Source organism: Urocitellus parryii, unplaced genomic scaffold, assembly GCF_045843805.1.
Source record: "Urocitellus parryii isolate mUroPar1 unplaced genomic scaffold, mUroPar1.hap1 Scaffold_37, whole genome shotgun sequence".
Classification (NCBI taxonomy): Eukaryota; Metazoa; Chordata; class Mammalia; order Rodentia; family Sciuridae; genus Urocitellus; species Urocitellus parryii.
The window spans coordinates 8,141,081-8,162,832 of record NW_027553327.1 but is presented as its reverse complement, the minus strand read 5'-3'; the positions used below and the strand labels follow the sequence as shown (position 1 = coordinate 8,162,832).

General features: G+C 42.6%; 1 protein-coding gene across 1 annotated transcript in view; it reads right to left on the bottom strand.

Annotated features, from left to right (window-relative positions):
- Window positions 1-21,752, bottom strand: part of LOC144252184 (nephrocystin-1-like) — a 101,837-nt gene that overhangs the window by 22,398 nt on the left and 57,687 nt on the right. The window contains exons 3-7 of the mRNA XM_077794682.1: window positions 12,939-13,422; window positions 10,004-10,077; window positions 4,866-4,914; window positions 2,079-2,297; window positions 525-626 (exon numbers count right to left, since the gene is read on the bottom strand). Coding sequence (XP_077650808.1) covers window positions 525-626; window positions 2,079-2,297; window positions 4,866-4,914; window positions 10,004-10,077; window positions 12,939-13,422 — 928 coding nt within the window. The remainder of the gene's footprint in view (window positions 1-524; window positions 627-2,078; window positions 2,298-4,865; window positions 4,915-10,003; window positions 10,078-12,938; window positions 13,423-21,752) is intronic.

Below are 21,752 nucleotides of genomic sequence, written 5' to 3'. Positions count from 1 at the left end.
ATATGGAAAATGACACCCGTGGTGTCAGAGAATAACCCCGCCCCTCCGTCAGGAACTCAGTGTGGTCACTGGAAAACTTGGAATCCCATGTGTGGGTTTTAGTATTTCCATCTGACAGAGCTCATCCAGACAGGTGTCTGCACCACGCAGCATGTGCTGTGACTCAGGACCAAGCAGGCATGGACAGTATGCTGATATTTTGGTAAGGGGGTCATGTATTTGTGGAAGTAAACACGAAGTGGACAGTGGCCATGTTTTATGGTAATAAATGCCTCTTAGTTGTTATAAACATCACTAGCTCACAGAGCCACCTCCTGCTGAGAATGCTCCCGGGCTCACTTTCACCCAAGCTCTTCACAGGCCCCCACGACCTCAATACACAATGTCCTCCCCACGCCCTGTCTCTGTAAAACTAAATTTAAATTTCAAGTCATTCTCTAGTCAACTGATCCAAGAATATAGCTTAATGTTTAACTGAAAATGAGATCTATCTGAAGGAGAAAGCATAAACAACAAAGACTCACCTCCAGGTAGTTTCTGGGAATCAGACCTTCGCTTCCTTTGCTGTCCTTAGCTATCCACCAACCATCAGGCTTCTTCTCAATTACAAGAAGAATTTCTCCTTTCTTAACGCAAAACAAAGTACAAATTTAAAATTAAAGCTCAATAGTCATGAGTAGCATTTCATTACTAATGCTTTAAAATATACACTGAAAAAAGGAAATATTTCCTTCATTCAATATTTATCCTAACTTTTATCAGATGCTTCCCTACTGCCATACCCCAATACCTTTGTGACTATAAATGAATCATTCCTTTGGGTTGCTCAACACACATTCAAATTCTACATGCAAATGGGGACCATTTCCACAAGCATTTATGAGGACCCATACTTCTAGCAATTTCATTATTGCAGAAAATATTTTTGAATTTGTAAGTCTCTCTTTGGAAAATTTCTTCCAAGAGTATCATATAAATCCCTGAAGAAAAATGATTCTATTAAGTTAAGCCCTATTTTGAAACAAAAATAGTTTACCCAATGTTCCTACCTACCTAATCCATGTTTTCAACAATACTTGTCCATTGAAAACAATACTTGTTTGTGTACGAAATATAATCCATCCTTGAAAAACAGTAATTTCCACTACTGAAGACATGTAAAAGCAAAGATTTTCTTAGAATATACATTATTATTTAGTATTGGTGGCATTTTTCCAGGAAAAGTTCAAAAAAAACAACCTATGAATTAAAATGTATTAGCTGAGTGCAATAGCACATGCCTGTAATTTCAGTGACTTGGGAGTCTGAGGCAGGAGGACTGCAAGTTTGGGGCCAGCCTCAGCAACTTGGCGAGGTTGTAAGCAACTTAGCAAGGGGCCCTGTCTCAAAGTAAAAATAAAAAAAGGGGTGGGGATGTAGCTCAGTGGTAAAGCACTCCCAAGTTCGATCCCTGGTACCAAACCAAACAAAAAACAATAAAGATATTAGTTGTTCAATAATAGTTGAATATACTATTAATGAGAGTCACTCTTTGAAGTTTAACAAAAGATCAAGATTTATATATTCAATAAAAATTTCTTTGAATCATTTCACTAGCAGAAAACTGTCTCAAATCCTTTACAAACCACACCTGCATGGCTGAGGCTGTAGCTCAGGGGTAGATCACCTGCCTGGCTAGGCCAGGTCTGATCCCTGCTCTGCATAAACAAACAAGACCCCACAACTTCATTTTTCTATCCCACCTGCCTCTTATCTATGCACAGGCCTACAATGGACGTGCGCTCCATCAAGTCTAAACCAACAGGAAGAAGTGTGATAGTGCTCCCCCTACCTCAGCTAGGACACTGCCTAACCCACCTGAATAACTTGGTACATATGACATTCAGAAACTAATTATGAAATTTTACCCCTTGTTAAGATTTATAAATACTAAAGCCACTTTAAAAAATCTTTAGAACAGGTAACTTTAATAATAGACTCTCACATAACTACTGCTTGTAAATCATAATTCCTTATTTAAACAGACTGAGCCTTTAGAAACATTCTCCTTACACTAGGTCCCCGTCTTCTCTACTTACCTTAAATGTAAGGTCCCCAACTTGCTGAGCAGTAAAATCTCCAAGAGCAATGTATTTTCTACTTGTTTGTTTAGGAGATTCATTTTCTTGTTCCTCTTCCTCTTCCTCTTCTGATTCTTCTTCCTCTCCACCACATTCTTCCATTTCGTCATCATCCTCATCTTCCTCTTTGTCAGTAAGCACATCAGTTCTACAAAAAGCATTTGTATGAGGAGATCTCTTGAAAAAACATGCGAGTACAAACCCAGTTGGAGCAGAACCTCTGTACCTTGAAGAACTGTTCCATTTTTGGAGCTGGCAAAAAAAAAAAAAAGCAATGAAAGGAAAGTACAACTAATGGTTCCCACAACCGTGCTGAGCACACGTGACCTGAAGGACTGAGGGTGGACAAGGAGCCAGTTGATATGAGCCAGGCCTGGGCTACAAGAGCACCCCACCCACAGCCTGGGTCCCCCATTCAGGACACGCTGCTTGAGCGCTCTCACACAGTGCTTGAAACACAAGTGGGGGTTTTCATTCTGGCTCTCTCTCTTCTGTGGGTGACCTTCTTGTAAGCTCTCCCTTTCAAAAAGTTGAGATAACAACAGAACCTGACTCCTAAGGCTGTCATGAGGATCAGGTGAGTGACAATCCGTAAAGTGTTTAGAACAATGTCTGCCTGCAGTGAGCTTCCCATCAGAGCCAGTTAGGATGAGGGCTGAGGCGGTGGCTCAGTGGTAGAGCTCTTGAATGTATACTGGAGTATCTGGATATACCTAGAGCCATTTATCTTCATCACTATTGTATTTCTTTCCTCTTAATCAGTGTTGCTAAGAATTTATCAATTTGATGAATATTTACAGAAAAGTCGATGTTTGGCTTTGCTGATTGCACCTACTGTTTATCTGTTGATGTCACTGTTTTCTGTTCCCATTGTATTTTTTCCTTTCCCTTGGGCTTACCTTGTTCTTTTTCTGGCTTCTTAAGTTAACAGCTTCAATAATTGATTTTTGGTATCTTTTAAAATTATTCATTGAAGCTATGAATTCCTTTCTAAGCACTACTTTGGCTGCAACCCATGAGTCATACATACTTTTTAAAATATTTTTTTAGTTGTAGTTGGACATAATAAATAAAGGTATTATGTGGTGCTGAGGCTCAAACCCAGCGTCTCACACGTGCTAGGCAAGCACTCTACTGCTGAACCACAACCCAGCCCCAGAGTCATACATTTTTATCATTTGAAATATTTTCCAATTTCCAGTGCAACACTTTCTTGAATTCATGGGTCATACAGATAAAGTTTGTAACTTAATTTACAGACTTTTAATGATATCTACTCATTTTTCTGTTACTGAGCTTTAATATAATTCTAAGAGATCAAAAAATATATACAATTTCAATTTTTTGAAATTTATTGAAAATTTCTCTCTGGTCCTATATGGCTCATTTTGGCTAATGTTATATGTTCAATTGAAAAGAATGCATATTATTTATTTGCACAGATTTTATAGTTGTTTGTGGTGGAAAAGTTAAGTAAAATATCAGCTATTCTGACATTCTTAATGCTACAATTCAGTGAAAATTCTAGAATCTTCGAGTCAATATTCTTAGCATTTTTCCCACAGTGTAAAAAGCTGGGGAACAGCATTTGAAGGGTCTAAATAATTGATATTTTGTTGCTCCTTACAAATTGGGTTTGTTTATACCTACAAATCCTTTGTAATTTGTAAGAGAGATTATTAACATTCTCTCCAGCAGGTGCAGACTCATCCACCTAGGAGAGAATATTTCATTGAAAAATGAATTTTAGTTTCCTAATTACATTCATTTTTAAAAAATAACAATAAAAACCACAGTAAGTGCTGTAGGACAAAATAAAGACTAGTGTGAGATTATACTTACCTTAGGGAAATACATCAGAGTTACAAGAAATGTAGTTAAGTAATTGAGTTGGAATGCAAGCCAAATGAAAACACAAAACCACATGGTTTTGTTTTCGTTTTGTTTCTTGCTGAGCACTGCAGACACTCTAGAGTCAAGTAGGGGACAGGGTCTGACAGGATATTGGCTCCAGAGTCAGAAAGGAGAGGGCTGGTCCCAGGTTCTGATGCTTACTGACAGAGACATTGTTTCTTCACCTTTGAAGGCTGTTTTCCCATCTGTGAAATGGGTTAACTAGGTTTTCAAACTCAGGGCGAGCCTGCCTCCTGCATTGAAAAGTTCTGTGTCACTGCAGAAATGCAGAAGAGACACTCAGATGCAGTAACAAGGATTCAGACACAGGCAGGGGACACTTTCAGGTGACTTCCACTAGCTCCATGAGCCACTAGCCCTAGACACGTAGATGAAACTCAGGCCCATACAAAAAAAATGTCCTGAAGGGATGGACAAGGGTAAAGCTTGCTCCTCCAATCTGGCAGTCATTGCTGTGAGAGCCACCCCCAAGACCAGACTTCCTTCCACTCACCCGGGGCTAGACTCTACCCACAGTGGGATTAAAATCAAAATGGGTCTAAACTGCACCTCATCTAAGTTATACAATGCATTATACAATGCACACATTTGAAAGGCAGTGTCTGGGTTTCTGGGTAATTAATGCTGAAGAGCTCAGCAGGGCTGGAGGTTCTCTTCTGCTCTGAAGCACACCTGGGAGACCATGCCCCCACTCAGCACCTCTGGGTTGGGCTTTATTTCTAATGCAAACCCAGGAACTTACCAACTCCAATTCATTTCTCTTAGTGAAAATATTTATATAAAAAGTTTTTTTTCTAATATGATTCACATAATACTTATTTTTCTTAGCTTTTGAAGAACATTTTTATTCTCATCTATTGCCTGTTTTAACTGGATACATCTAAATTTTAAAAAAGAAAGAAAATATAATGACTTTTCTGTTGTCACAACTAGAAAGCTATTTAAAAAAATCATTCAATCACTAAGCAGGCAAGGCCATTGGCTACTGTTAAGAATAATGTTTAAAAATCCAGATGTAAAAACCTTTGTACCCATTGCTTTAGATGATCCAAGGGGCGCTCCAAGGCCCTGGGCAGGAAAACCAGGCTCAGAAATGTCAGGGACCTGGGGCCTCAGTCTCCTGAGTCTAAAATGAGGAGGGGCTCTGGGTTCTAAGACGCCTCCCCAGCTCTACAGTTCCCAAGGCCAAGGAACTGGACATGAGACACAACTGACCCCCACCACAGCTGTGTAAGTCTCCCAACAAACCCGACTCCAGGCAGAGAAAATAAGGTTCTAAAAAGAACCACAGTGGGTCTCAGGGAGGGCAGCAGGGAGGGCAGGTGGGCTCTCGGACTCCGAGTGAGCACTCGGACTAGTGGCAGTGGCTGCCTCTTCCTGCCAGTGCCACTACACACCCCTTTTGAACAGGCTCTCGGGACAGGTGCAATGCTACAGAGACAGCTCATATATCTCAGTTTAAGTCTCAGACACCCGGAGAAGAGATACAAAAATGACCAAAAATGGGGTACAACTGATGATAGGGGAGTTTTCCTTCTTTTTCTTGATACTAAGGATTGAATCCAGGAGCACTGAACCACAGAGCCACATCCCCAGCCCTTTTCTGCATTTTATTTAGAGACAGGGTATCCCTGAGTTACTTGGAGACTCACTAAGTTGCTCAGGCTGCCTCTGAACTCATGATCCTCCTGCCTCAGCCTCCTAAGCCACTGAGATCACAGGTGTGTGCCGTGGCACCCAGAAGAGTTTTCAAAAATCAAATCTTTTTTTAGTATTCGGAGCCCTGGCTTTTCTCTCACTCTCTGAAAAGTGACTTCTGTGTTATTGGAGCTGTTTTTCTCTAACAGATGTGAGTGAAATGACATAAAGTAACATAAAAGGGAAAAGGGGTAGGAGTCAAAAGTCCTTTGTGAAATGGGCAGAAAAAGATAAATGGCAACATGAAACTGGTTGACCCTGCCAGGTGCCTGCCCCAAACCCTCCTCTGGCTTCCTCTATCCTGTGACCTGCCCTCTGTTGGCACCTCTGTTCTCAGCCTCCACTGCAGGAGGTGGGGGGACACCTGGGCTGGCCAACAGAACATAAAAGAGCATGCTCAGGATGCCCCCGCCCCCAGTCTCTACAGCAAGGCATTAAGAAACCCCCTCCCCTTCCTGCTCTTAAATACTGCCCCCTAAGGACTTTGCAATTCTGAGGACAGACATCATCAACAAGCTGAGGCTGGCAGAAGAGACAGAATGTCACCAACCGCTGGTCTTGGGACATCAGGAGCCACTGACACACCCAGGAGAATCCAGCAGCAGAGTTTTGTCAGATGAGATTTAGTAAAGCTGCTTATTTTGACAGAAGTCCTGTTGAATGAAAGAACTCAGAAATCTCACTTGAGAGCCAGAGTGCAAAATGATTCTTTTATAATACACAATCCAAGAAAATAATTATAATTATCTCCTTCATATATCTATAAAATTATCAAATCCTCAAACAGCCCAGATACTTAAGATTCCTGGTTCAGGATAAAAACTAAGCACACACCCATCTTCGCTGCCTTCTGAAACCGAACAAAAAATGACTAAAGTGTTTTCGAATGTAATAACCCCAAACAGCAAAGAATGGGAAAGGATCATGGGCTAGCAAGAAAGGGCAACAAATTTCTGCTGCATAGAAAAAACAGAAACATGTTCTTTTATCAAGTGACACTCTTATCAAGTGTCACACAGGCACAAGGGACACCCGGCAGAACACTCCAGGATCATGAAGGTCTGTCTAGGATGCACATGGGTGCACGTTTAGGGAAATCAGTCTTAAAGCCATCAAGGGTCTTTGTATTACTCGGGGAAAGAGCAAAGATTCTCATTAAGTTTACATTTAGTTAAGGCTCTTTTGTAATAAATGTAGTAACTTTTTAAAGTTTATTTACAGAAATCCTGAGCCTGTTAGCTCTCTTCTCTTATCTCACCTTCTGTTTTCCCACTGAACCAGAAGATTCTTCTTAAAATATAATAATAATAATAATAATAATAATAATAATAATAAATGATTTGGGGAGAATCATAATTACTAAAGAACTTTCCAGCACACCTATTCCTCCACTGAAGGCTCCTCAGACTAAAGGCTGGTTCCTGACCCCATGATGAGCCCTGTCCACCTGCAAAGAACTTGATTTGCATTCAGCATATGGTGCTAACAGGAAAGACACCAAGATATGCCACAGTGGAAGAACCTGATAAAGGGCTCTAGAATAACCAACCCAGGCTCACATTCTCAAATAAAAATGAATAGCAAAGGGCCACCAGACTAAATAAAGAAAACCAACAACATGAGGATAAAATGTAAAATTAATAAATAAATAAATAGGAATCCGAGCACCAAGGAAACAAAGACAATTCAAAGAACAGAAGAAAACTTAAAAACAAACCTAAGCACGGAAGGAGAAAATCTGAAAGCAAGAATATGATACTATAAAAAAAATTGAAAACAAGAAAAAACACTAGTAAATGAACAATATGATCATTAAAATAAAACATTCATACAAGTTATAAAAATTTTTGTTAGTGTTTTATTGGGAATGTCTGATGGACTTAATTGTGGCTGCTACACAAAATACTGTCAGTATTTGTTACCCAATCCTCAATTACAATTCCATTTAGGAGAAAAAAAAGTCAAGAGAATCTCCCAGGCGTAAGAAAAAGACAAGCAACAAAAGTATTCATGAGAGGTTTAGAGAGGTTTAGAAACCTAGACAATCTATCCAAGATATTCAATACAAAGATGTTTCAGAAAAAATAGATAAATGGAAGTAAAGAAGTGATCTTTAGTAAAATAAAATTTCCCAGAGCTCATGAGAAATATATGAGTTTTCAAAGTGAAACTATCCACTTGGTGCTAAACAGATAAAAACAATGCCGAAATATATTCTGCTAAAATTTCAAAACACCAAGGCTGAAAAGTCAACAGGCTAATTATTAAGGAACAATAATTGGACTTACCAGCATCACTGCATGCAAAGAAAACTGAACAATGCCTTCAAAAGTTTTAGTAGCAATTATTTTAAATTCTATAACCAGCTAACTCTTAATCAAACATAAGGGCAAAATGACATTTTCAGACTTGCAAACATCAGTGTGAATTTTTAAGGGACTGCGAAGGGATCATTTTATTCACAAGCTAACTATGGCTTAAAAATACTTATTATTGCCAGGCGGGGTGTCACACATCTACAATCCCAGCAACTCTAGAGGCTGAGGAGGAGGACTGAAAGTCTGAGGCCAGCCAGGGCAACTTAACAAGACCTTGTCTCAGAAGAAAAAAATAAAAAGGACTAGGGATGTAACCATGTGGCAAAGGGGCCTGGGTTCAATCTCTTCTCCCCATAAACACTTAATATTTTTTACTTTGAGAGAGAGAGAGAGAGAGAGAGAGAGAGAGAGAGAGAATGAATATTTAATATTTATTTTTTAGTTTTCTGTGGATACAACATCTTTATTTTATTTTTATGTGGTGCTGAGGATCGAACCCAGCGCACCCTGCATGCCAGGCGAGCACGCTACCGCTTGAGCCACATCCCCAGCCCCAATGCTTAATATTTTTAAAAGAAAAATTCAAAACTTAGCTTTCCCCAAGGCTTCAAATATAGTCTGTATATATTATTTTGTTTTTAAATCTAGCAAAGCAAGCACGATTACCTTTATTATTTTCTTCACTATTATTAATTAACTTAATTTGAAATAATTCCTTAAACAATCAATCCTGCCAATAATGGTAAATTAAATTCCATTTGACATTTTAAAAATCATTTATATTTTACATTGCCTTTAGGCACTTTGAATTCCTGGCTTAAGTAACACTTTTCCAAATACTTCTAATAAATGATTTAAGTTAGTAGAATGAATCTCATGCTCTTTTCTTTTCTTCCCCATGGTCTATTACTTAAGTATTTATTATTTATCTCCTGGTGCCCCTTCTCATGTTCTTCTGAATGCTATAAACTCTTCAAATACCCCCAAATATGCAGATTTACTTAATGATGTTCTGAACTTAATGCAAAAGTGTTAGCAGTCTAGTTCAGTTTAGTTCGTTATGTCTATTTAATGTTAAAATTTCCCAGGGATTAAAACCAGAAACTACTTACTCATATAGAGAACACAGTACCTTTTCAAGAAAATTAAAGGTCATTATCCCAAGCAAAGACAAATTGCTTCTAGGAAGATTTCTGATCATTTCTGGGCTACATGAGCCAAGGGCCTAGGGTAATTCTGCGTGAGCCACCACAGTGCATTCTGAGCAGATTTTAGTTGCTGCACAATAGCAACAAGCCCACAACCACTAGGTGTAGCTGGTTCCTTCTAGACCTTCATGACATCACCCTGCAATCCTTCCATTTGGTTGTAATGGAATAAACCCTGCCCCTCTGAGATTCTCATCAAGTGCCCTCCCTTGCTTCAAGGAATTCTGCATTTCTTAGCCACCTTAAAACATTTTCATAGGCTCCCAACTTTAGTGTCTTAAAGCCAAGTAATGCTAGATGCATTAACTAACTGCTGTGAGCCTTGATTTTCTTATTTATGTTAATAAGTACCTTATGGTATTATTGAAAAAAATTTAAGAAAAAGTTTGAGGAGTACAGACTATAATGCCTGGCACATACAGGGTATAAAATAAATGAAGGGTGCTTCTTTTTAATATTTAGTATTCTTTATTTGATCTTATCATTTCAACTTAAGACCAGGTAGATATAGATAATGATAGGAAATATTTAAAAGTACATTTTAGAAAATCTTATTCACTGTCACCTCAATATTATCTACCATTATTATTTTGTCTTTTGGGTGAAACATAGATAAATAAAAAGAAAAAGCAAGAAAGGAAGGGAAAGAGGGCAAGAAAGTCTCAAACAACTTCTGTGCCTTTAATCCAACTCATTGAGATATAAGCTTAGTCCCGAGAAAACCCAATAATGGAGCATACTTTACCTTTGGTAAATATCTAGACTTTTATTAGGTTCTAGAGCTTCTTTCAATCGGCTCTCAGAAAGCAGACTATCAACCTACGGCAAACAGACACAGCTTAAAACATCATATTAAGTTATGATTCTTACATTTCAGTTATGTCTATTGTCTTAGGAAATAAAAAAATTTACTTTTCTCCCCTTATGAAATAAACACTTTTAGGCATACAATAAAGTCGAAAGAATTTTATAGCAAATACCTATATGCCACTACCTCGATTCTACTGTTCACATTTTACCCTACTTATTTGGTCTGTCTATCCATCAACCCACTTTATTTTTATGCATTTTGAAGTCAACCGCAGTCACCAATACACTGCCCCCTAAATAATGTGCTATAGGTACCACTAAGAGAGCTGAATGTTTGATGTAAAACATACAAAGACATGCACAAACCTAAAAGGTATATCTGCTGCATTTTGACAAATGTGTGTGTTTATAACTGAAACCTCATAGAAGAACTCCACTGTCCTTTCTAATAAATTCCATCCCATTCCTCCTGGGACAAACTTGTCTTGATTTTTTTCCACCCTAAATATTGACTGCTCTTGAACTTTTATATAAATGAACTTGTACAGTATGAACTCTTGTCTACATGAACCATGTAATGTTATGCTTCCACACTGTTGTATCATAAGTTTATTCCTTATTACCAAATAGTATTCATTGCATCCAATGTTACATGACTTTGTCCTGACTTCCTGTGTTACTAAAGACTATTTGCCTCTTTGTCAATGTACCCCTCCAAAAAGGCACACCTTTCTTTGGTTTCTTTTCTGCAGATTATGTGGAAAAGATAAAGTAGATAAAAAAAAGTAAATTCCACTAGCTTCTTCTCTGTCCTTATCATTTGGCATCCACCTGAATTATTTACAAAATTCATACACTCAGTGACCCAAATAGGAAGCTGATTCCTTGTCCCATGGATACCATGCTGGAAATTTATTCCACTTTTTTTTTAAGAGAGAGAGAGAGAGAGAGAGAAATTTTTAATATTTATTTTTTAGTTTTTGGTGGACACAACATCTTTATTTTATTTTTATGTGGTGCTGAGGATCGAACCCAGCGCCCCCAGCGCATGCCAGGTGAGCACATTAGCGCTTGAGCCACATCCCCAGCCCCGTCCACTTTCTTTTCAGGTCTCTTTTGTGGATACAAGAAAGAATGAGCTAATACTATTAAAACACCCTTTCCAGATATTCAAGGTATCAAGTGGTTCCTGAATCAATTTGTCTCCAAGTTGAATAATTTTGTAATCATCTTTTATTTTTGCTTTACTAACTGCTTTTATAGTTTACTTTTGAAAATTTTCCTGGTTCTCTTAATGTCCCACTTAAGTGCAGAACCACAGTAAGTTACCGGTAAGTAAGTCAATACTCCATCAAGTTTTATTTTTCATTTCTACCAGGAGACAATTTTGCTTTTGCTGTACCACTGTGATTCCAATACAAAGTCACTTAAACATTTATGTGCCAAATTCTTTGGTACATTTTAAAATTTATTTTTTTTAAATTCTTTTTAGGTATCAGGGATTGAACTCAGGGGCACATGACCCCAGCCCTACTTTGTATTTTATTTAGAGACAGTCTCACTGAGTTGTACAGCACCTCATTTTTGCTGAGGCTGGCTTTGAATTCACCATTCTCCTGCCTCAGCCTCCAGAGCTGCTGGGATTACAGGCCTGCATCACTGTGCCTGGCTTATTTTTAACTGATATAAAATGATTTTATTTAGAGTAAAATCTTGGCAATAGATACTTTTTACAAAATAAAATTAGCAAACAAATAATCTAAAAAAAAATGAACCTATTTGTTGCTATTTAGTTTTTTTTCTCGCAAGGTAATAGACCTGGGATGAAATGGCACACACCTATAATCCCAGCTACTATGGAGGCTAAGGGAGGAGGATCACAAGTTCAAGGCCAGCCTCAACAATTTAGCCAGACTCTGTGTCACAATAAAAAATAAAAAGGGCTAGGGATGTGGCTCAGTGGTGGAGCACTTACATGCCTAGCATGCACAAGGCCCCAGACTTATCCCCAGTACCACAAAAACAAATAAATAATAAAAGAGCAGGGATGTGGCTCAGTGATAGGGCACACCTGGATTCAATCTCAGTACTGGGAAAAAAAAAAGGCATAGGCATTCGGTTTACTTAAAAATGAGAAAAAACACTACTCCCAGCATTCCACCACAGAGATACCATTTCAGCATGTTTTCTTTTATATCGTTTTCATGTACTATATATAGAAAAACGTCATTAAGATACCTTTTATTCCGTTTTGTTTTTGTTAACTTGCTATTTGATCACAAATATTTTCCCTAACACATTAAGATTTAACAAAAGTTTAGTAATAGTATTATTAAATCCCATCAAAAGTTATTCATTCCCCTATTCCTTCTCTTTAAAGTGTATCATTTTTTTTTCTATTAAGCAACAATGAGACCAGTACTTTTACTATCTATCAATCTCTGTCCCAACGTTTCATTATTACATAGGGCAGGTTTCTGGAACTCCACTACCCAGCCTGGGCGCATGCACATGGGCTACACCTTGTCACAGTGCTTTCCAGAAAGCTGAACCTGACACCCTGGAGCAGTGAGTCTAGGTGCCAGGCCGGCCATGCCTTCCCCAAGACTGAGAGTGGCCATTTTCAGTCTTTGGGAGAGTTCATCTCCTTTGCCACTGGTTTATCTTTGAAGTTAACTTTCATGCTGACATCACTTGTGTGTCCTCTAGTTAACGTCCCTGCTCGCCCTCCAGGTCCTGCAGTCCTCACACAGTAGGACTCTTCCTGAGGCTTGGGCCCCAAGAGCAGTGGCTCCAGGGACTGGGAAGCCTTTGGAAAGCGCGGGGCGGGCGCGGGTAGGGCAGCTCCAGCGCAGCCCTGGGCTGCAGACCTGGCGGCTGGGGGCCGTCAGGGCGGGGGACGCGGTCGGTCGTGGAGGTCGGGAGGTTCCGTGGGTGGCTGGGCCGGGCGCAGCGCGGGCTGGAGCGGGGTTTAGCGCGGGCTGGAGCGGGGTTTGGCGCCGGGAGGTCGCGGGTGCGGAGCATTTGGGTCGGACGCCGGCTCCCAGGGAGTGGGGTCGCTGGGAGGAAAGCGCCGCGGCGCCCCGCGCCCCCTCGCCCACCCTGGGGTGCGCCCGGCCCCACCGTACCTGCTGCTTCAGCTGCTGACTGCGGAGCCACGCCTGCAGCGGATCCCGCGGCCTGCGTGGCAGCACCTCTTCGGCTGCGGCGCCCAGCGCGCGCCGGTTGCCAGGGAGACTAAGGCGGCGCTGGAAGATGACGCCAAGCTGCGCCCGCCCTCTAGCCCCGCCCACCTGCCGACTGCTGGCGGGAAGAAGGCGAGAGCGGTAGCGTGCCCGCGGCGGTTGCAAACTCCTGAAGCCCCGGGTGTGCGAAACTACACGTGCCACCGCGTATCGTTATTACCTCGGGTTGGGGTGCTGTTTTATGCTAGTCACTCACAAACTCAGCCATTCCCACTCTTGGTGTTCCTGATCCCCATGGTCCTTTTCTGTCTCCCTCTAGTACTGGCTCCCTGCCACATACAGCATGATTTACTTTAATTACACTTACAGTGCAGTGCCTCCGGCCCTCCCCCCCCCCACCTAGAATATAAGCCACTTGAGAGCAAGGATTTTCATCTCCATTGTACACCATGAATCCTAAGTGCTTAGAACAGGGACTGGCAGATAACTGACACAGAGTGAATATTTGATGTTGATGACAGTAGGGAGTGGTCAGCTGTATCTTCTGGGTGAATGACTAAATTAAATCAGTCTCTCCTCTCAGGTCCTCTCTTTTCCCCCCTGTCCTCCTCTTCCTTCCCTCTTCCTCTTCCTCTTCTTCCTCTCTGCAGTGCTGAGCGTGGAACCCAGGACCTCCCACTGACTAGGCATGCATTCTGCCACCGAGCTGTGTACCTCCAGCTCAGAACTGAATTTTGAAAGATAAGTAGGTTAATCAGAAGAAAACATGAAATTTCTCCTTAATTAAGTTTTCTCACTTATAAAACAAAAAGTTTGGTATGATGTGTTAATTTTAAGTCATTTTGGAGTCTTTTTCTGAGACTGTGTACCTGGGCCAGTAGTGTTGTTGCAAATTTGAACCTCATTTGGAATTTTGGCCTCATCCCTAAGATGCCTTGGGCTAAAAATAGGCAGATCCTGGACACGGGAGCCTTAGACCTGCAGAGCCAGCCAGACTATGCAAGGCCCTTATTTTAACATGAGGAAACTGGGGTCATATTCAGAGAACTGCTGGGAAGAGACAAAGATCTACAATCTTAAAATCCCTCTTAAGAAGCCAACATGTCCCCAGCTGGAATCTTTGTATTTTTTTCACCTTAGAAAATTGTTTCAGTAGGACATTTTAGTGGATTTGATAATGGCAAACTGGTTTTGAGGTGAATATTAAATTTGGATTAATAATAGGCTGAATAGTCAAATGTCATGAGTTAATTGATTACAGAGTGTCTTTTGAAGGATACATTAATTGCTGCTGTTGAGTTTGCTGTTTGAAGCACTTACCAAGGGAAAAGACATTATCATGTACCATACTGAACCTTTGCTGCTTATGTAAATTCATTTAAAGTATATAAATGATGTTACTTTCCTCTGCAAATCCCAGGCTCTGAGCAGTAAAGTGATCACTTTATACTTGAATGTGCCCATAAAAGATGAATCTGTGATCTGATTAAAACAGAGCATTCGCCTTCTATTAATCCAGTCACTGTCACTAATAACACAGTACCAGAGTGGAGGAGTATAAAGAGGAGAGGTTTGTTTCGTAGATCTACATCAGGGGCAAGGGCAGCAGCTGAGGATGATCTTCTTGGTGGCAGAGTCCCGAGCCAGGGCAGAGCTTCACATGGCGAGAACCACAAGTGTAAGGATGAGTATCCTCCGAAATCTCCACTCCCCTCCCTTTATAAAGTCACCTGTATCCAATCATGGGGACTTCATTGGGGTGAATTTATTGAATCCTAATCACCTCCCAAATATTTCATTTCTAAACACCATAGGTTTTTTTTCATCTTTTTATTTGCATTTTTTGAATATATTTTTAATTTATTGGTTCTTTTTAGTCATACATGACAGCAGAATCCATTTTGATATAATTATATAAGCATTTATTGAGTACATTTTATTCACAGAAAAACAAACTTTAAGCTACAAATCCCAGATTATACATCGGGAAGAAATTTTCTTAGTTTTCCACACTGATGGAAAGGTTCATACTAAATGAAAAAAAGCCCTATAATTATATTCACAACATTTCACGTGTTTGTTCATAATACTAATACAATTATGTAAGAATCAATATGTTTGAGGTTAAGCATAAGAATAATGAAAAATGCAAAATCTAAGAGAAATTACATCAAAGCCTTTGTTATATCAAATAAAAAATGCAAATTTGTTACTAAGCATAGACAAATGGCAAAATATATTTATATACTAAAATATATATGTCTTCAAGTTAGACAATGCTACAGTAATGTTGGAGTGGTCAGACTGTAGTTTGAAGTCTGAAGTTTGCAGCTCTGCACATGGATTTTTGGCATTCACCATAGTGTTTGATTGACCTGGCAAAGGCTCTCTTTCCCATTCCCGTCAGAGTAGAAGTCAAAAGCAATTTGCATTTCTATTGCAGGGACAGCCTTATATTTTCACTGTCTTGCTTCAGGGTTCTGTCCATTTGTTTAGAGGAACCTTGACAATCTTGAAATCCTGCAAAATAGCATGCTGGTCCATTTATGGCAATGGGCTGGTAACAGGAAATAGTAGGAACTGTGGGTGCCTTTGTAGGACAGGTACAAGTCGGAAGGTCATAGAGACAGCTAAGTTCAGGGTCAAGCTGCATGGTGAGTGTCCAGGTGTCCAGTGGCTTGGGCAGGTCAGGATATCCCTTCTAAAGTGAACGGGAAGTAGCTGTGCTTGGCAATACATCTAGTGGCCGGTCTATTTGGGTCTGGGGGTTGGGGTGCTGCTCCAGCCAGGCAGCTCATGAGACTGACTGGCGAGCTGCTCTGCCCCTGGTTGTTATCATGGAGCCAGCTCTGGCACTGGGAGTATCTGTGGCAGTGACGAGGATGAGATGAGGAGCTTCTGCTGAGCCCCACGTAGAGCACTGCAAGGGAGACCTCCTGTCTTCCTCTGTGGCAAATGCTCTTAGTACAGCACTTCCTGTGTTGCTGGTCAACCCAAGTAGAAGCTACACTCCTGCCTGTGGGATCTCAAGGACTCTGGAGCCTGAGTGGACTGTTGTGAAAGGAATATTACTGATGGCTGATAACTGGGTATATACATCAGGGCCTCATTTTTAAGAGAGAATAATAAGTGGGAGACTGGGCCTGGGCCTGCTCAAGGGCCCAGGGAGACTGTGTGAGCAACCAGCTCAAAATTCCCTTGGCCTCTCCTCCAGCTCCCTGCCTCTCTCTCAGCCTGCACTTGCATGCTCAGGAGGACTGGGAGAATTTTCTGGAAACATCCCATTCCTGGTTCATGAGTGGACCTGTTTTGGATGACCACCAGGGGACACCTGACACAGAGAAGGTGCTCAACAAGCCAGCTAGCAAGATGGCCCTTCCTGTGGGTGCCAGACGTCCATTCCCTTATCTCCCTGGCCCTTGCTCAAAATAGGTTCATGTGCAAGGTGGTCCTTTAGCCAGGGATAGAAGGTAATAATAGCCCAAAGGTTTATTTGGGCTCATGGTTCTATACCTTGTGACTCCCCCACTACTTTGGGGCTTTGGATTGCACAATGGAACAAACTGCTGACATCATGAGCTAGGAAGCAAAGAAAAAGAGAGGATGGGCATGAGGTCCCAGAATGTACCTTGGGGTGCTCCCTCAGTGACCTAGGCCCTACTTCCTAAAGGCCCATAGGACCTCCCCATAGCATCACCCTGCAGACCCAGCTTCCATCTCATGGACCTGTGGGATACACTCTTACAAACCAAAGCAGTGTTGGAAATTAAGGGAGACTCTCTCTACCAGGTACCGAAGCACTGCAAGTGGAATATCCCTGCCTATTCTGGGCTCCTCGTGCTGCCAAACAACATGCACGGGGAGGGGTGCTATGTTGCCTATGCTAGTAGTCCCAATGGCCAAGGGAAGATCTGCTCTACAGTGGGGCAGGGAGAGCCAGGTCTGGAGTCTTGGAGGTGCATTGGACATCTCTTGTTATATTTCCATGTCCCACTGTACAAGTTTATGGAAAAAAACTATAGCAACCCAAGTAAGACGGGACTGCCAGTGGAGTTCCCGTAGGAGAGGAAGGTGGTATCACTCTGCCAGCTAAAGATCCCTATTTAGCAAAGGCTGAGGGGATCATGGAGCAGGTGAAGGGATGTCATTACCCCGTAGGTCCTGGGGCCAGCTACAGAAGCAGGGTTTCTGCAGTCTTGCTGCTGTTACTTCATTGTTGCCTGCAGTCCCACTACTTTATATAGAGGATGTCGCTGGTGGCTCCCTTTCGGTTTCAGGTGGGAGTGTGACTATAACAAACTACCATAGGTAGGGTAGCTTATAAACAATGGAAATTTACAAGGACACCAATTGCATTCCTGAAAGCCCCACCCTCATATCGCTGAGGCTTCACCTCTTAAGACCATCATATGGGGGTTAGGGATCCACACATGAATCTGGGGGACACAAGCATTCAGACCATACCAATGACCAAGCTGACATTAGCTTCCAGTGATATGGTAGCTCTTTCCCACCCATATTAAAGAGTGAATATTGAGGCTCGAAGGTGCAGACTGGGTGGGATTAGACTCTCCACATAGTTCGTCCTTCCCTCTTCCCCAGGAGGCTGACCTCTGTGTATTCTGTTCCACTGGCAATCTTGCCTTCTGGCTGGCATTTGGGTTCTCCCATTGAAGAAACCCACCCAGAAATGGGGAGGAAAGCGAGGGTGGGGTCTTATTCCCTGACTGCCCTTCTAGGGTGTCATCTCCAGCTCATCTTGTCCCTCTCCTCTCAGGGATGGCTTAATAGGTGTAGGACTGGCACAGCTACACAGGGTCCCATATTCAGAATGGCCCTGGCTCTGCAGTGGCCATCCTGAAATTCTTAATAATTTGCTTTGAATTTTCATTTTAAAGGGAAGTTCAATCGGAATAGTGGAGCATGTGCCAGGACCTGGAGCCTTGCCTCAGGAGAGGCCCATCTCCCAAGGTGGGCTCTCAGCCACCTGCTTTTCCACTGAGTGCCCTGGCCTCACATGGCCTTCCCTTCTCCCCTGGTGCAGCAACTGCTGCCATGCTACCCCCCAGGTAAGGTGTGGGTGCATGGGGGGTTAGGGTAGGGTGCCCACACCTGGGGCATGGCTGTGGCCATCCTCCACCATCCCACAAGTCAGTAGCACCCTGGCCATTTCCATAGGCACCTCTTAAAGGGTTGAGCCTTTTCCCCAGTTCATGCGGGTGCCTGGTGCATCCTGGGGTGAAGGTTTTAATTCCTGGGGGGTTGCATTTCCTGCCATGTTGGCTGGGGTGGCAGCTCTTGGGAATGGAGGATGCCTGGCTCCACTTGCTCGCCTCCTGCTGGGGTGTGACACATCCACCCAGTCCTGTGGCTGGAGGCAGCAGAACCCTGCAGTGGGGAGGAAGGGTCTGCTAAGATCCAGAGCAGATGCCTGGGGGGGTCTGTAACCTCTCTGGAGGGAGTGCGACTCTAAATAGTCAATGAAAAGCAACATGACAGAGAGAGAGAAGGAGAATGGAAAATGCGAGAGAGGAAGAGGGGAGGAGGAGGACCCCCTGAAGACACTGTAATACCTCTCAGTGACCGTGCCTTTTGGACAGAGGGCTTTGCCTTCTTACTCTGCTCTGGCCCCCTGAAGGCAGACATGTCTCCATCCTCCCTGCTCCTCCTCGCGGAAGCAGCTGTGTCTCCCTCTCCCTTTGGCCTGGGGAGGGGGCTGAGGAGGGTGCCAGATCAGCCTGGCTAGCCCTAAAGATTATTCTAGAGCCCCTATCCTTTCATAAGTCATCCTTTAATTAAACCCGCCTCAGATCCTCCTAGTTTAATTGTTTACTTTTCCCCTACCGGCCCAGAGTGACACATCCTTCCACCTCCATCCCCAAACACCTGGTCTTTCTTCTGTATTTCACTTCGAGTTCAGCGGTCCAGCTTAGAGCCTGGTGTCTGTCAGTTGACACACCTTTTCTGAGCACCCAAGGCACATCTGGGAGACTGACAGAGAAGTAAGTGGCTGGGAAAGAGTAAGACACCAGGTATAGATGGATCTGGGTACTGTGTGGGACCTGTGGACTAGGTGGGCAGCACTAACCCGATGGCTACAGGACCATCCGCTGTCTAGAGACAGCACTGGGGAGGGGGTTGTTCCACACTGTGGAGGAAGATTCTCGGGTGGGCAGAGAAGCTTGCACAAACTTCTTATGGCTGCATCAAAGGTCTTTATCACTGGAAAACCACCATGGCTCTTTCAAAAACTGCCTACCTGGAGCAAGTCCGTTCACTTAGCTACAATCCTGGATCTATGAAATACAATTACTCCTCATTCCTCCAGATTCTGTGAATTTGACAACCTGCTAAAACATATGTGCAACTCCAAAACCAACACCTGCAGTACTCAATTCTCATAGCGCTTTTGCAGGAATTTGCAGACATCTGCAGAACTGCCAAGCCTTGGGTCCTTTCACATGCACACTCCCAGCCGAGGTCATTCAAAGTGGTACTCTGACTTTTTGCTTCAGTTCTCACTTGCTACAAACAAGTGTCCTTTTCTATTGAGTCCACGATTTTTTTTTGCATATTTGCATTTTTTTCTTGGAGATTTTGCTGTTTCAAGTGGCCCCAAGCAAGAACTGAAGTGCTGTGTAGTGTTCCTAAGAGCAAGATCTGGGACTTGCCTGTGGGGAAAATATGCTAGGTAAGCTTCACTGGGGCATGAGATACAGTGCTGTCAGCTGTGAGTTACGTGAGGGAAACAGAAGTGCACATTGAACAGGGCTGCAGCCTGACCAGTGGATGAAAATGTGATCATAGCCCATAGGAACCTACCCCGAGGGGCAGCAGTCAACATGGCTAATTCAGTGGTCAGGGACTTTAGGACAAGAATACCAAGCATCAACAGTACTCCGACTTTTTGAGAATCAAAACTCTTCTTCAAATCTACATTCTGGGGAGAATAATGGTTTCAAGTGCAGTTAGATCACAGTGGGGCGATCGTGGTTTACAACAGCGTATCACAAATTTATAAGGAACTAGAAGAGAGGAGATTAGAGCTTCCTGACACTAAGGAATGGTGAATGTTTAAGAGGAGGGCGATGCTAATCACGTTGTACGTGGTGTGTGTATGATCACCACTCCACACACTTGCATGTAATAATAAAATCCATGCCTAGAGGAATTTTTCAGGCCTTTTTTGTTTTATTACTGGGGAATGAACTCAGGGGCACTCGACCCTTGAGCCACATCCCCAGCCCTATTTTGTATTTTATTTAGAGACAGGGTCTCACAGAGTTGCTTAGCGCCTTACTGTAGCTGAGGCTGGCTTTGAACTCGCAATCCTCCTGCCTCAGCCTGCCAAGCTGCTGAGGTTACAGGTCTGTGCCACTGCACCTGGCTTCCCTCTTCTTTTTATTCTGTTTCCCTCCTTCCCACTTTTCCTTCCTTCTCTCACTCCATCTCCTTCCCTCCCTCCCTCACTTTCTTTTTTTCTTTCTCTCTTCTTCACAGTGATTGTTTAGGTGTAGAGACCTTGTCAAGTTCACTTTCAGCCTGGGTACATCATAGGTGCTACGGGGAGGCAGAGGCACGTGTAATGATGTCAGGAGTCATGGTGGCCCTGGCCCTGACCCATGAGCTCAGCAGGAACTGCACGTGGTCATGCTCTACTGCTTCATTTCTTCTTCACTTCTCACCTGGAATACGGCAGTAAGGAGAAACTTCCTGCCGTCCACCCGGTGGTATCCTGAATACAGTTTGATTAAATGAGATTAAAGTTGGGGTAGATGTTGGGTCTTCTCCTCATTTACCAGTTCTCCAAATAATGAATTGGTTTCCAGGGCCCCTCTGGCTGAACTCTTTATGTCATTAGGAGCTCACAGAGTTCAGCTTACTTCATGTTTCAGCCTGTGGCTATGATTGCCCTTGTTGGTGCTCCAATGATGTCATCTCTGGCCAGTGAAGCTGGTCCCTGAATCCTTCCATACATGACCAGTCCTCTCGGGTCAGTCCCCTTGCTCTCTGGCATGACAAGATGTTCCAGGCTCATTTGTGTACCGTGGGTCCCTGACTTAATGATGGTGTGAATTAACAATTTTTTTTTCTCGGCTTAACCACTGAGCAATACACCCAGCCCTTTTTTTAAAAAAATTGTTTAATTTTGAGACAGGGTCTCATTAAGTTGCTTAGGGCCTCATTAAGTTGCTGAGTCTGGCTGGCCTTGACTTTGCAATCCTCCTGCCTCGGCCTCCGTAGCTGCTGGAATTACAGGCATGTCACCACTCCAGGCTAACAATCTTTTGACTGTGGGATGATGTGAGTGTATACCCACACAGCCACTCTGCTTTTCATTTTCTGTACAGTATTCAGTAAATTTGTGACATACCTGACACTTCATTATAAAACAGACTTCACATTAGATTACTTTTCCCAGCTGTAGACTAATGTAAGTCCTCTGAACATGCTTAAGGTAGGCAACGCTAGGCTATGATATTCCATAGGTGAGGTTAT